This window comes from Telopea speciosissima, chromosome 11 (assembly GCF_018873765.1).
Source record: "Telopea speciosissima isolate NSW1024214 ecotype Mountain lineage chromosome 11, Tspe_v1, whole genome shotgun sequence".
Taxonomy (NCBI): Eukaryota; Viridiplantae; Streptophyta; class Magnoliopsida; order Proteales; family Proteaceae; genus Telopea; species Telopea speciosissima.
The window spans coordinates 42,771,797-42,785,409 of record NC_057926.1 but is presented as its reverse complement, the minus strand read 5'-3'; the positions used below and the strand labels follow the sequence as shown (position 1 = coordinate 42,785,409).

Here is a 13,613-nt window from a genome sequence, read left to right as displayed (position 1 = left end):
TTCTTGACAAAACATGTCATTTTCTTTTCACAAATGCCCCTTTAAACACACTTAACAAAATCATGGAGGGATATTTATGAAAACAAAAGGCTTTGGTTCTCTTGAACCTTAGTCATTGATGAACCAAAGAATGTGTTCACATTTGCAGCAACAATGCCTTCTTAGGTACTTGGTCTTGGTGACAAATGTCTATCTCAAACTTATATCTGGTAGTAACACATGAGGGAATCGACATAAGTAGATTGTTTGCCAATACACATTAATATGTATACTTGCATTCGTACCTTGACATCAATATGTCTAGGCATATCATCAAAGATGTCCAACCTAAACCCTAGTTTTGACTACTATTCGAAGTGTCATTTATGGACATACATTGTTTAAAAAATTTATATCGCATGTGATAATATTAAACAAAAATATATAAATAGTGCAATAAATCGAATTTGATGGACACACATATCCAACAAAATGAACATTAGAGCAAAAAAATCTCAAGGTTTTCAGAGTTACTGAGTTACATGATCTTGTTTTGGATTCAAGGTTGTTTAATCCTGACGCAGAACCTGGGTCAGAATACCCTATATGGTTTGCTTATGGGCCCACCTGAATAATAGAAGGCTCAAATATAAAGACTGATGGAAAAATCCGTAAATATATAGAAGTTTATATAATCAATGACAGAAGTGTAAATAAACAGAAGTTGTTAATAGGATGGCAATATTGTAATTTCCAGTAACTTAACTTGGAAGAAGTAAAGGAATAGAGGTGTGAGTAACGGATGGCCAAAGAACAAACTGGGAAAGAAAACCAAAATAAGGACCTAAGAGGATCTCAGAAAAGAAGAAGGGTAAAACTGGAAATAAGAAATTAAATGGCTAGTCCCAAACTAGTCGTCTTCTTCTTGTAGCGTGCAGAACCAGTAGAGAGAGGAGGTTGGCGATGACTTCAGTCCCTCAACCAGGACGTCGATTCTCTTGCAATTTGAAGGGTAAGCTCGCAATCTTTCACAGTCTTTGGCAAGACTTACTTTTTTTATTTGAAATTTGCATTTGTTTCAGGTTAAACTCTTGCTTATAGGGTTTTTAAGTTTCATGGATGTGCATCTTTTTGTATTTCCTTTCTTATTGAAGTGCAAAAAAGCTGTTTTCTTTATTGATTGCCCAGTTGGATTTTAACCTTATGGTGATTGATTATTACCCATATGCGATTCAATTTCCTCCTCCCCCCACTCTTCTCTTCTACATTCATTTTCTTACATTCCCTTCACTGGAAATGGTTCTTACATTTTGTACCAATACTCTGTTTGTTTTTCATTTGCTTACAACTTCTTCGGTTTTCTTAAATGCAGGAGGGCTTTTAGAGCCTTGAGTTGATGCTAACTTGGGCCTTAATAGTTCATTCTTAATTTGGGGTCTTCTTTGATCATCTTTATTGGTAAGTTCAGGTGCTTCATGTGGGCTTCTTCATTTTCAGTCGCCCACAGTTTTGTTGTTGGTCTGAGATTGTTTCTGGGAAGAAATAAAAAATTTCAGTTCCTTACATTGAGGAGTTTGACGTCAACATATTTATCAGTCTTGGAGAATGAAGTGGCTACTTTTGAAAACTTTATTCCCTTTGATGAGAATTCCATACAGAATCTAGAATGCATTTCAGTTGAATCTTCAGATCACAGCAGATATTATCTTAGTGGGAAGGGAACGAGAGAGTCTGTTAAATGGGATTCATCAGGTTTTGAGAGTTGGGGAATGAAGGCTGAAATGAAGAAAGTAAAATTGATTCTCTCAAAACGAGGGTGGTATTTCGGTTCTGGAATTGGGAACAAGATTGATATTGATGAATTGAATGTAACTCGGATTTTGAATGATTTGTTTGAGGAGACTTCTGATGCTGCACTTGCTTTCTACTTCTTCACGTGGTGTGAGGACTGCACTAGAGCAAAACATGCAATTCTATCAGTTTGTACTATGGTAAATATTCTGGTTTCTGGAAACATGAATTATAGAGCCATGGATCTTCTTCTATATCATGTTAGGAATGATGATGGAAGAGAAGAATGGCATAACTTACTGTTTGATGTCCTCAAAGAAACCTCAAAAAATAGAAGGGTGTTGGAAATTGTTTATAGTATGCTTGTTGGGTGTTATGTCAAGGAAGATATGGTAAACTTGGCTATTGAAGCAGTCAAGAAAATGAAAAACCTCGGCATCTTTCCTCCTCCTGGAGTCTGTAATTCTCTTCTAAAGGCATTGTTAAAGTCAAGTAAGATAGATTTAGTTTGGGAAATATTTGGGGAAATGCAGAATCAAGGTATGGGTTTCAATGCTTCTATTATTAGTTTATTCATCCATGAATATTGTGCACTAGGCATGCTTGAACGTGCTTGTAAGTTGCTTGTGGATATGAAAGATTATGGGTTGCAACCTGATGTTGTGGCATTTACAATTGTGATTGATGCCTTCTGCAAAATGGGTTACCTAAAGGAAGCCACTTCTATATTGTTCAAAATGATTGAAATGAATATATTTCCAGATTCAGTTTTGGCTTCTTCAGTTATTGATGGCTACTGTAAAGCAGGTAGGTTGGAGGAAGCAATGGTTATTTTGAAAATCTTTGGTTTCACTCCCAACCTTTTCATTTACAATAGCTTTATCACAATATTATGCAGAGATGGGAGATTGATTGAAGCTGATGCAGTTTTCTCTGAGATGCTTGCATTGGGAATGTTTCCTGATTGTTATAGTTACACTACCATTATTGGAGGTTACTGTAAGGTTAGTGACATAAGAACAGCTCTCAATTATTTTGGAAAAATGTTGAAGACGGGAACTGAACCGTCTATTGTGACGTACACAGTGTTAGTTGAGGTCTATTGCAAAATTGGGGATTTGAAGACTGCAGAATATATGTTCCAGGTGATGGCAAGGAAGGGTCTGAAACCTGATATTTTTGCATACAACACATTAATCGATGGATATGGAAAAGTGGGACACCTGCACAGTGCTTTTAGGTTGTTGGATGTTATGAGATCAGCTGATGTTTCACCTGACATCACAACTTATAACATTATTATTCATGGTCTTGTCAGAAGAGGCTTTGTCAAAGAGTCAAGAGACATCTTAGACGAGCTCATTAGAAGGGGGTTTTCTCCTAATACTTTAACATTCACTGATGTCATTAGTGGGTTCTCTAAGCTGGGAAGCTTTGAGGAAGCATTTCTTGTTTGGTCATACATGAGTGAACATGGGATGAGACCTGATGTTGTAACATGTAGTGCTCTTCTTAATGGTTATTGCAAGGCCCACCGTATGGGTGAGGCTAATGCCTTATTCCGGAAGATGTTGGATGCCGGGTTAATTCCAGACTTAATATTGTACAACACACTTATACATGGATTTTGCAGTGTGGGAAACATAGATGATGCTTTCCACTTACTGAGTATGATGGTAGAACATGGTATCATTCCTAACAGTGTTACTTGCCATTTACTTGTGCATGGTTTTGAGAAAAACTTGGTTGACGATCCTATAAAAGCTACAAGCATTAAGATGCACCAAATACTGCTGAAGCATGGTATTGATATTGATATATCTCAGTATATGGTTACAACACACTAATCCTATCAAGTGCTACCTGCTTCTTATCGTTCTGAGGCACCTGGGGTTGTAAAATGGCTTCATTTATCCTTTTCCTTTCTTCTATCACAGTCTCTGCAAGCTGGCAATTTTTGCAGATTGAGAGATCTAAGAGGCATTGCAAGGTACTGCTTCTGTTTCATCATACATTGATACTTTTATCTTCCCCTGCCCATTTTAGCTTCCATTCAAATTTCTTTTTGAGGTTGTTAGCTGGGGTCAGACCCAGAGCCTTCCTGTTGCAGATATGGATGTGATCCTAGATGGTCTAGATGGTTTAGTGTATAACATAAGCGTTTGGAAAAGATGTGTACTGCAAGAATGTCTTCTTGCTGATAGATTCATAGAGAAAAAAAAAAAAACACCATGAAGCTGACAGAGTAGTGCTGGTTCAAGATGAATTCATTTCTAATTTTAAGTATATAAAGTAATATCTAATGCTATGTATTGGATAAAAGTATATAGACTCAATTTCTTTTCACTTGTCTGTGTTGAATTAAAATTGCAGAGGCTAGGGCACTAATAAGATAAAAATGAAACAAATAAGATAAACGCTTGGTAAGGCCTTTTCTTTGTGATCATAGACCACATGTTTACCGCCTTAACGCATTTAAAATTCTTCTTTTTCGTTCTACATTGGTGGAGCAATCCGAACTCCCTAAGGTGACAAGTTCCCTATTTAGTCCCTGTGAGTTGGGCGTCTCATTCATGTTCTTAGACTGCCTTGTTACATTACCAATGTTTGGGGAATCCCTGCCTTTATTCCTCATTCATTCAAATCAGAGGAAGCGTCATTGGGAAGGATAGGGATGGCACATTGGCTTGCTTGGCAGCTGTCGAGCTTAGCGCCTTAGCTCTTGTGTGTTGCCTTACCGCTTGGCCATGCCACATTTCGATTTCTATTTGACACTACAACAGCCAACAACTCAGCCTTATCCCAACTAAATGGAGTCGGCTACATGGATCCTTGTCCTCCAATCAGCTCTATTCGAGGTCACACTTGATACAAGGCCTAGGCTATGCATGTCTTTCCTCACCACTTCTCCTAAGGTCATTTTTGGTCTGCCCCTGGTTCTTTTAGTTTGTTCAATCTGAATCAAATCACTCCTCCGTACTGGAGCATCGAAAGCCCTCCGTTGTGCATGGCCATGCCGCCTCAAATGACTTTCTCGGAGCTTATCATGTATCGGAGCTACTCCAAAATCAGCTCTAATATGATCATTCCTTACTTTATCTTTCGTAGTTTCGCCACTAATCGATCTCAACATCATCTTTGCTACATTGAGTTTATCTATAGGATGTTTCTCAACTGCCCAATATTCCGCACCATGCAGCACAGCCTGTCATATAACTGTCCAATAAAATTTTCCTTTAAGTTTTAAAGGAATATGTTGATCACACAACACTCCGGACGCAGCTCTCCACTTCATCCGTCATATTTGTTAGAGTTATTAGAAGCTATGTAATAAGGGTACTTTAGGAACTAGCCTTATGTCTAGTTTCCTCTTTATGTAATTTCTGTTTTTTCCTTTTTTATCTTTTACCTCCCTAGGGAGTTGAATGTAATTCTCTTCTAATTAGTAATGAGGTTATTTGGTTGTGTGGAGAAGTCTCTCAACTCACAAGTTCTTTCCACTGAAATACACTCTTCTTCTCCTTCTTGTCTCCTTCTTCTTCCTTTTCCTCTTCCTCCTCCATCTTCTTCTTCCTTTCTTACTTGCTTCCCTAACCTAAAAACCAACTATAATTTAATTCTCTGTGAAACATCATTCTCTATATCACCTACTTTATTTATGATTGAGCTCAGATACCTAAAATAATTACTTTGTGGAATCTCCTTCTCATCAATTTTCACCACCTCATTATCCACCCTAGTGTAACTAAAGATACACACCATATACTCCGTCTTCGTTTTACTTATCTTAAAACCTTTCCATGGTTGATCTCCATAACTCCAACTTGGCATTAATCCCTGCTCTTGCCTCATCCACCAAAACAATATCATCAGCAAAAAGCATACACCAAGGAATCTCATCTTGAATGTCTCTGGTTAAATCATCCATGATAAGCGAAACAATAAGGGCTTAAAGTTGATCCTAGATGTAACCCAATTGTGATTGGTAATTCACTACCTTGACCCCCCACAGTTCTTACACTAGTCACCACACCATCATACATATCTTTAATTATGTCTGCATGTTTACTTGAAACACTTTTCTTCTCTAGTACTTGTCAGATTAACTCTTTTGGGACTCTGTCATAAGCTTTTTCTAGGTCAATAAAGACCATATGGAGATCCTTCTTGCAATCTCTAAATCTTTCCATGAGTCTCCTGAGTAAGTAAATTGCTTTTGCTGTGGATATTCTTGGCATAAAACCAAATTGGTTCTCCGTAATAGTAGTTCCTTGACTTATTAGTTTTATGCCTCAGAGTTGCAATAACTATAGAGGCATAAAACTAATGAGTCATACTATGAACTTATGGCAGAGGGTTATTGAAACCCACCTGACACTAATAAACATTAATAAAAATGGTGGTTGTTGCATAATACCTGAAGTTTTCAGCTTAAATGTATCAGGTTACACCAAGGAATACCAGGATTTGACTAGTTTCTTTGTTTTTCCAAAACTAGACTGTAAAATAAATAAATAAGAAAGGTTGTGAAGTTAGGAAGCATTGAAATTCAAAGAAATTTGATTGTCTTGGGTGTTAATGTCAGAGTGCAAGATGGTCAGCTAATGGTTAGGCTTTGGGGAATTAGAAGGTGAGAGAGGATTAGAATCTAGATGGTGTGACTAATTGGAAATAGGATTACCAATGGGGAGCTGGGTTGGAAAAATATGGGTGCAGTTAGGTAGGATATGATGATGATCACAGAAAGCCCCTCCATGAGTATGGCAGAAGGCATTGGGATCTTAAACTCTAGCCAGTGTGCATATTTGGAATCATCATGATGATGCTGGCCCAACACTGATCAAATTCATGTGAGACATCATTACTCCATTCTATGTCAGCTTTTGCAATGTTCTTACTAGCTTGACAGGACTTTTTTGGCCTTGGTGAGCAAATATCAATTTGTCAGTCCACAGTCCATGTGTTTTACTGCTGTTTGTGTGTCCTGAGCCCTAGTGCTATAGATTAGATAGAAACCCACTATACTCCTATATTAGAGTTGGGGCACTAACTGAAATTTCTTCTCTGTTGATCTGCGATTCTCTCCCGGCATCGCCTCCTTCCATTCCCCTCATCAAAGCCGACATCTCCGATCTTGTTTCACTTCAAGAGCTTTGCAGCAAAACCAAGCTCGTAAAAGCAGTTCAGGATAACTTCAAATTAGACTTTGGATGCTCAAAACACGTGTATACCTCCAAAAATTCAATCGAAGAGTGGGAAGTAGGAGTACCGAAATAATATCCAGTGGCTTTGGAGCGTCTCTGCCAGCGCCTGCAGATGCAGCTAGGCAGTACTTCCATTGGTTAGTCCTGCATGCTTCCCAAGCTCCAAATTTTGAAGGGAGAAGTCACAACCACTGCAATTCTCTTGCAAGCGTACTGTAGAGCAAACAGCACCACCAGATCGTCTCCCACGTTTCCCCTCCCAAACAATCTAACAGAGTCCGAATACCATCTCCACCACTCGAAGAAGAACCACCCATCTCAGATTTCACTCTAAAACCGCCAAAACTAGTCATCGGATTACGACAGATAGAGTTTCCAAGAGAGACTGGCTTAGATGTCGTGAAACTAAAAACTTTTGGTGTGAATTCAGGCTTGTGTTCAAGAACAGCGTGGATGGATGCATCATCCTCCAATCCCCTGAATTAGCAAAGGACGATGGCGAGAATTATGGTAGGAGAGGAGCTGATGCTCCCGACCATTTTTAACGATTCAAGATTTGAAGTTTTCAGGAGAAATTGAAAGAATTCTTTCCCTACGATCTAGGGTTTCAGCTGTGACGGTGTCTGGGTGAGAAGACGACTGGTCCTAGAGGGATAGAACTGTGAAGGTTTATCAGTTCTTGTGAACTTGGGCACTTCACCTGGGAATTTCACAGCTCAAACCAGCCAAATCTCAAGTTAGGTTGAGATTGGGCACTTCACCTGGGAATTTCACAGCTCAAACCAGCCAAATCTCAAGTTAGGTTGAGATTGGGCACTTCACCTGGGATTTTCAGCAATTGCTGATCCGTGGGAACTAGGATCGGCAATGGCGGTGCTGCTAACAGATAGACGATGGTGCTCTGATGTCAGCAAGGGCGATACCGGTGGTGAGGATGGCGATGTTTGATCACTCAGATGTGCAGAGGGGTGGGGGCGGGTGGGGTTGTAGGAGGAAGAAGAAAGAAAGAAAGAAAGAAGAAGAAAGAAGGGTATAAGGTTAGAGATGAGGGTATTATTGTCTATTTTATTGCATTTGTCACAATGTCTAGGCGATCCTAGGTGTTAGAAGAGGGAGAAAATTAATAGCGTTGCCTGGGCAACCAAGGTACCCTTCCAACAAATGGCACTTGGATGCCTAGGTGACGCCTTGACAACTATGATTTAGAACCAGGGGGAGTTGGTACAGAAGGGAATCCTAGCATTGAGAAATTACTTGTGTACAAAACAAGGGAGAGGAAGATCTGCCAATCCTCTTTTGATCCTCATCTTGAGTCTTACTTTCCTGATTTAGGTAACATTCCTTCCCCTCCAGAGTTAGATCTCCCTATTGTTGTTCAGAAAGGAAAAAGAGTTTACACTATTCCTATTGTCGCGTTTATTTCCTATGATTCAATCTCTCCTACATGTTTTGCTTATTTAGTTACTCTTTCCTCAACTCCTGTTCCCAAGAATGTCATCGAGATCGAGGTCATAATTGACCCAAAGTGGAAGGAAGCTATGGATGAGGAGATGATGACACTTGAAAATAATTTTACCTGGGAGCTTGTTGATCTTCTAGAGGGAAGAATGCCAAGGATGTAGATGCATCTACTAAATCAAACACTGATCAAATGGCACTATTGAAAGATATAATAAGTCTAGGCTGGTGGCCATAGAATATAGTCAAGTGTATGGAATTAACTATCAGGAGACATTTGCTCTAGTGGCTGAGGTCAACTCGATAAAAGTTCTTTATCATTAGTGACCAATCGGGATTGGCTACTATATCAGTTGGACATGCAGAATGCGTTTCTCTATGGTGACTTTGAAGAGGAAGTGTATCTGTAAGTCCCTCCTAGCTTCAAGTTTCCCCTAGTCGAAGGTAAAATGTGTTGGCTTAAGAAAGCTCTCTATTGTCTCAAACAGTTTCCGAAGGTTTAGTTTGAAAGGTTTAGACAAGCTATACTAAAGAATAGATACACTCGAAGTCAGGGTGACTATACACCATTCACTGACAAGGTTGTTGGAACATCACAACTTTAATTGTCTATGTGGATGTCATCGTTGTAATTGGAAATGACCAAGAAGTAATAGGCTTTAAGCCTACTTAGTTCAACAGTTCAACAGTTTGAAATAAAAAACCTTGGTACCTTAAAATATTTCTTGGGAATTGAAGTGTTAAGGTTGAAAAGGGCATAAATATTTGTTAAAGAAAGTTTGTGTTGGACCTTTTGAGGGAGACAGGGATGTTGGGCTGTACACATTGATCAAAATCCTAAACTAGGTGAAGACTGTGGACATTCCCTAATTGATGCAGGGAAGTATCAAAGACTGGTGGGGAAGTTGATCTATCTCTCTCACTCATCCAGACATTGCTTATGTTGTTGGGGTGGTGTGCCAGTTTATGCATGCTCTTAGGAGTGAGATGATGTGTATTGTTTCTTAGGTACTTGAGACCAGTCTAGGAAAAGGATTGTTGTATACCAAACATTATATGGGTTGAAGGCTACATTGATGTTGATTAGGCAAGCTTTGTTTCCCATAGAGCAATATACTCCACCTTTGTAGGTGGGAACCTGGTTACTTGGAGAAGTAAAAAACAATCTGTTGTGGTTAGATCAAGTGCAAAGGTAGAGTTTAGAGCCATGGCACATGGAGTTCGTGAATTCTTATGGTTGACGAAATTAGTTCAAGAATTGGGGTTTGAAATTGAGGGCTCCATTTGATTGATTTTATTGTGACAACAAGGTTGCTATTAGCAAGGAACTAAAACTCAGAACTCGGTACCAACTTGGTCCCTTGAAAAACCGAGTCGAGTCGAGATCTCGGCGAGATCTTGCCGAGTTGGTGCATTTTTTTTTTCGTCTCGAAGACTCAACTCGGTGGGTTTTAGACCTAGTTTGGGTCTGAAACTTGGTATTTAGCCTATTTTAGGCCATTTAAACACAATGACACTATCAGATTTTGCACAAGCAAAGTCCAAATAGGAGTTATGTACCGGTCAAACTTAATTTGGCGTGCACAAATGTTGTCAAAATCACTCTGAATAAAAATATTTTCTTGGACATCAAAACAAATGAATATTGTACCGTACTTTTGGTTTTTAGCAATGTTTTACCATATTAAGATTTATAGAATTTTTAGATTTGAGAAAAACCCCAGCATTAGAAAGTTGAAAATTGCACCTACCACCGAAAGTCCAGTTTTTGTTCTTGAACTGGGGGGTTGACTTTTTTTCCTTTTAGAATTTGATTTTTTAACTATTTTTATTGGATTCAAATAGAGGGGTATATGCTTATTTATGAATAATATCTTAAGTAACTTAAATGATATTAGGCATAAATAAGTGTCTGTCTTAGTTCGTGGCCTAAATAAGTGTCTGGATACCAAGGTTTGCATAGATAGGTGTCTGTATACCAAGATTTCCCACCAAGATCTCGAGATCTGGCACTCATATAAAGGAGTTTGGGTCGAGATTCTCGAGTCCTTGAGAACTCAGCGAGATCTCGGTCGAGTTGTTGCACTTTTGCAAGTCCTATGCCAACTCGTCTCAATTTCTCAAAAGACCGAGAAACTCGCCGAGATCTCGCGAGTTCTCGAACTATGGCTATTAGCATAGCACATAACCTGGTGTTGCACGATCGTACAAATCACATTGAAGTTGATCACATTTCATAGAGGAGAAAACTGACTTTGATTGGATCTGCACACCCTTTTTGAAGACATGGAATCAGTTAGCAAATATGTTCAACAAAAAGGAATCAATTCTCTGCAGTTCCATACCCTCTTGAGCAAGCTGGGCATGTATGAAATTTATTCCTCAGCTTGAGGGGGAAGTGTTAGAGTACATATAGTGAAGGTATTATGGGAAATAAGCATGTGTTAGAACCTTTTGGGTATTTACATGTTAGTGTAGGAGTATTCATTTAATCTTGTATTAACTATTTCAAAATCAGTAAATATAGGGGAGGAGAATCGATCTCTCCTAACTTTCTCCAGCACAACCCTTCTTCCCATTTTCTCTCTTCTCCATTCTTGTCTTCTTCCTCCTTTCTTTCTTTTAGTGTTTTAGTATACTATAAGTTGGAACTGGTTCTGCCAACTTAGCTATTATATAGAGGTGAATTTACAGTGTCACTTATGTACTGAGGTACGGGGTATAATTGTTGATTCTTTCATATGCTCTTAACTTTCCAGAAAATGAAATATGTGACTCTAAACGTATCATTTTCCAGAATAATAAGAGCATATAGATGTAGGAGTGAGGAGTGAGCATTTTATTGTATTGGAGTGAGCAAGAGTGATCCAGGTTGGGGTAAGGCGGGTTATTTCCCCCCCCCCCTCCCCCCTCCCCCGCCCTTTGTAATCTTTTTGGTTTATTTTAATAAAATTCTAGGGGCTGCCCCGGATCCCAGATAGTATTCGGGTTAAAAAAAAGAGAGCATATAGATGTACACCAAAAGGAAACGAGCATGTAGATAATAACAATCATATAAATCCTTAATTTATGTAACTGATTTGATATATCCAGCTGAACATAACAGCTATTTTCCGGAAAACTACTTACAATTAATCATATGGAGCCTTGAGCTCTCATTAATATGTTTAAAAGGGCATACTCAGTGCATGAGGCTCCCGCCACTGCTGGGTCTGGGAGGGGTTCATAATGTACGCAGCCATACCCCTGCTTTCGCAAAGAGGCTCTCATTAATATGTTTGAACTGTATATTTAATTTTCAGAGTGCTAAATTCTTTTTTTTTTTTTGATATCAGGTTGGATTTTTTGAAGGATGAGGTTTTGCATGCCCTTTCTATTGTGAGATGCAATGCCCCTGCTGTCCATGCGTATATTGTAAAGACACTTCACACTGACATCCGAACATAAATTGAACAGGTGCCATACCTGTACATTTAACACTGTTTATGGATTAAGATTACTTGCAATTTGCTATGGGTTTTTATTTTATTTTATTGAGGATTTTTTTCTTACTCAATGCTTAGGGAATCTTAAATAAGTGGCATTTTGGTGCATTTAGTACTTACTCTACTATGGTGAAATCATCAAACAAATAAAGAGTATTATGGTGAAATGTTGGCCAATAATGTTCCAACGCTCTACTTGGAGGATCCAGTAACTGCTAGTGCATTTTTTTTCTGCATTTTTGTTGATGATATTTGCTGATTGTGTCTGTTGTATTTTGTGTGAGGATGATTATGTCTATAAATTTTTGGTTGCTTAGTTGAAGCAACCATGAGGAAAATGGTAGCACAAACTTCTTTAATGAGCATCCCAAAACACAACGCCAGGGTCCAAATGATAAAGTAGGACCCACTCATGTAAAGTTGTGGCACCCATTGTACAGGCATGAACCTGGCTCTGCAAGCATTGCACTAGCACTTGCCTACCATGAGAAGGGACCAAACCAAAGCTTCCTGGTTCAGTTTTAGTACTTTTATGTAATCACTAGGCTTAAAATATGTGAAACGAGGTCTATACACTTTCTTAGAAGACTAATTTACTATAAACTAAGTTAAATGGAGAGTTTGCTATGCTATTTAATGAAGTGCATAAAATTGTACCAAAATTTTTGTGAATTCATGGTGGTTCAAAATTTGATATGGTTATCCAACAAGCTATCTGTTAGATACTAGATGGTAGCGACCATGAACCATTTTCTTGAGGCATTGACGTATCTTTCCTGGTTTTTCCTTTATTTTCGACATAATGAGACAAATCGGGGATACTGAAGTGTTGTGAAGGTGTCTCTAATGCAAACTTCAGGAACTGCGGGTGCCTGGCTGCAGGGCCCATTTTTTTTTCTCTTTCTTATTAGCCAGTTGAGGCATTATTTTTCATATTGCCTCCCTTTCTTCTGATAATAACTTTTCAGTTTTCCATCTACATAATTTTCTATGAGATTTTAAATGTCATGAACTTTGCACTTAATGCAACATCTCCTTTCCTAACTATTAATGTTTCATGCAGACATGAAGATAAGGGTGGCAAAATGCAACGTGGCTTCCGTGCATGGTAGGTCCTCACGCCTAGCCCGATGCAAGCACACTTGAAGATTAGACAGAACTTAATTGATATTGGAGTTCAGTGAACAGTCGCTACCATCAGTGTTGCAGTGCCACCTTATGGAGTCCAAGCATATTGGACATCAATGTTTCCCCGTCTTCTCCATTGAAGAGTTCAGAACAATACATGTAGTCATGTATATGCCAATCCAACTCAACTGCTCAAGCCTGCCTTATCTGAACTAAATGGGGTTGGATATGAATACTATTTCGCCATTCAACTCTACTTTGGTTGTGTTACAACCCAAGGCCATTCATAACTTTTCTTTCTTCTCCCTAGATCATTTCCAACCTACCCTTTTGACCTTTTAGCTCTTCTAATCTGCACCATATCACTCATTGTGATACACTAAGGCCTTCATTCTACATGTGCAAACCACACTCAAAACGAGTCTCTTTCAACTTATCACCCATAAGAATCGATCCTAACTTACCAACAATGCAACCCAAAATCCAAATGAATCAAAAATATGTACTGTATAGATGTTAATCTGTATATCATGCATATTTATTTACTATATTGATGGATGCATATTGT

The 13,613-nt window shown here is 38.7% G+C and overlaps 1 protein-coding gene across 3 annotated transcripts; it reads left to right on the top strand.

Annotated features, from left to right (window-relative positions):
* The first annotated feature begins 1,323 nt into the window (after positions 1-1,323).
* On the top strand, positions 1,324-13,613 carry LOC122646612 (pentatricopeptide repeat-containing protein At2g19280). 3 transcript variants are annotated; one of them, XM_043840198.1, is made up of 3 exons: positions 1,324-3,760; positions 11,768-11,888; positions 12,981-13,613. In XM_043840198.1, the coding sequence occupies exon 1, from the start codon at positions 1,455-1,457 to the stop codon at positions 3,615-3,617; it is 2,163 nt and encodes a 720-aa protein (XP_043696133.1). In that variant the 5' UTR covers positions 1,324-1,454; the 3' UTR covers positions 3,618-3,760; positions 11,768-11,888; positions 12,981-13,613. The 3 variants fall into 3 exon arrangements, with proteins under 3 accessions (XP_043696133.1, XP_043696134.1, XP_043696135.1); XM_043840199.1 differs by having other exon boundaries at positions 11,768-12,046; XM_043840200.1 differs by lacking the exon at positions 11,768-11,888.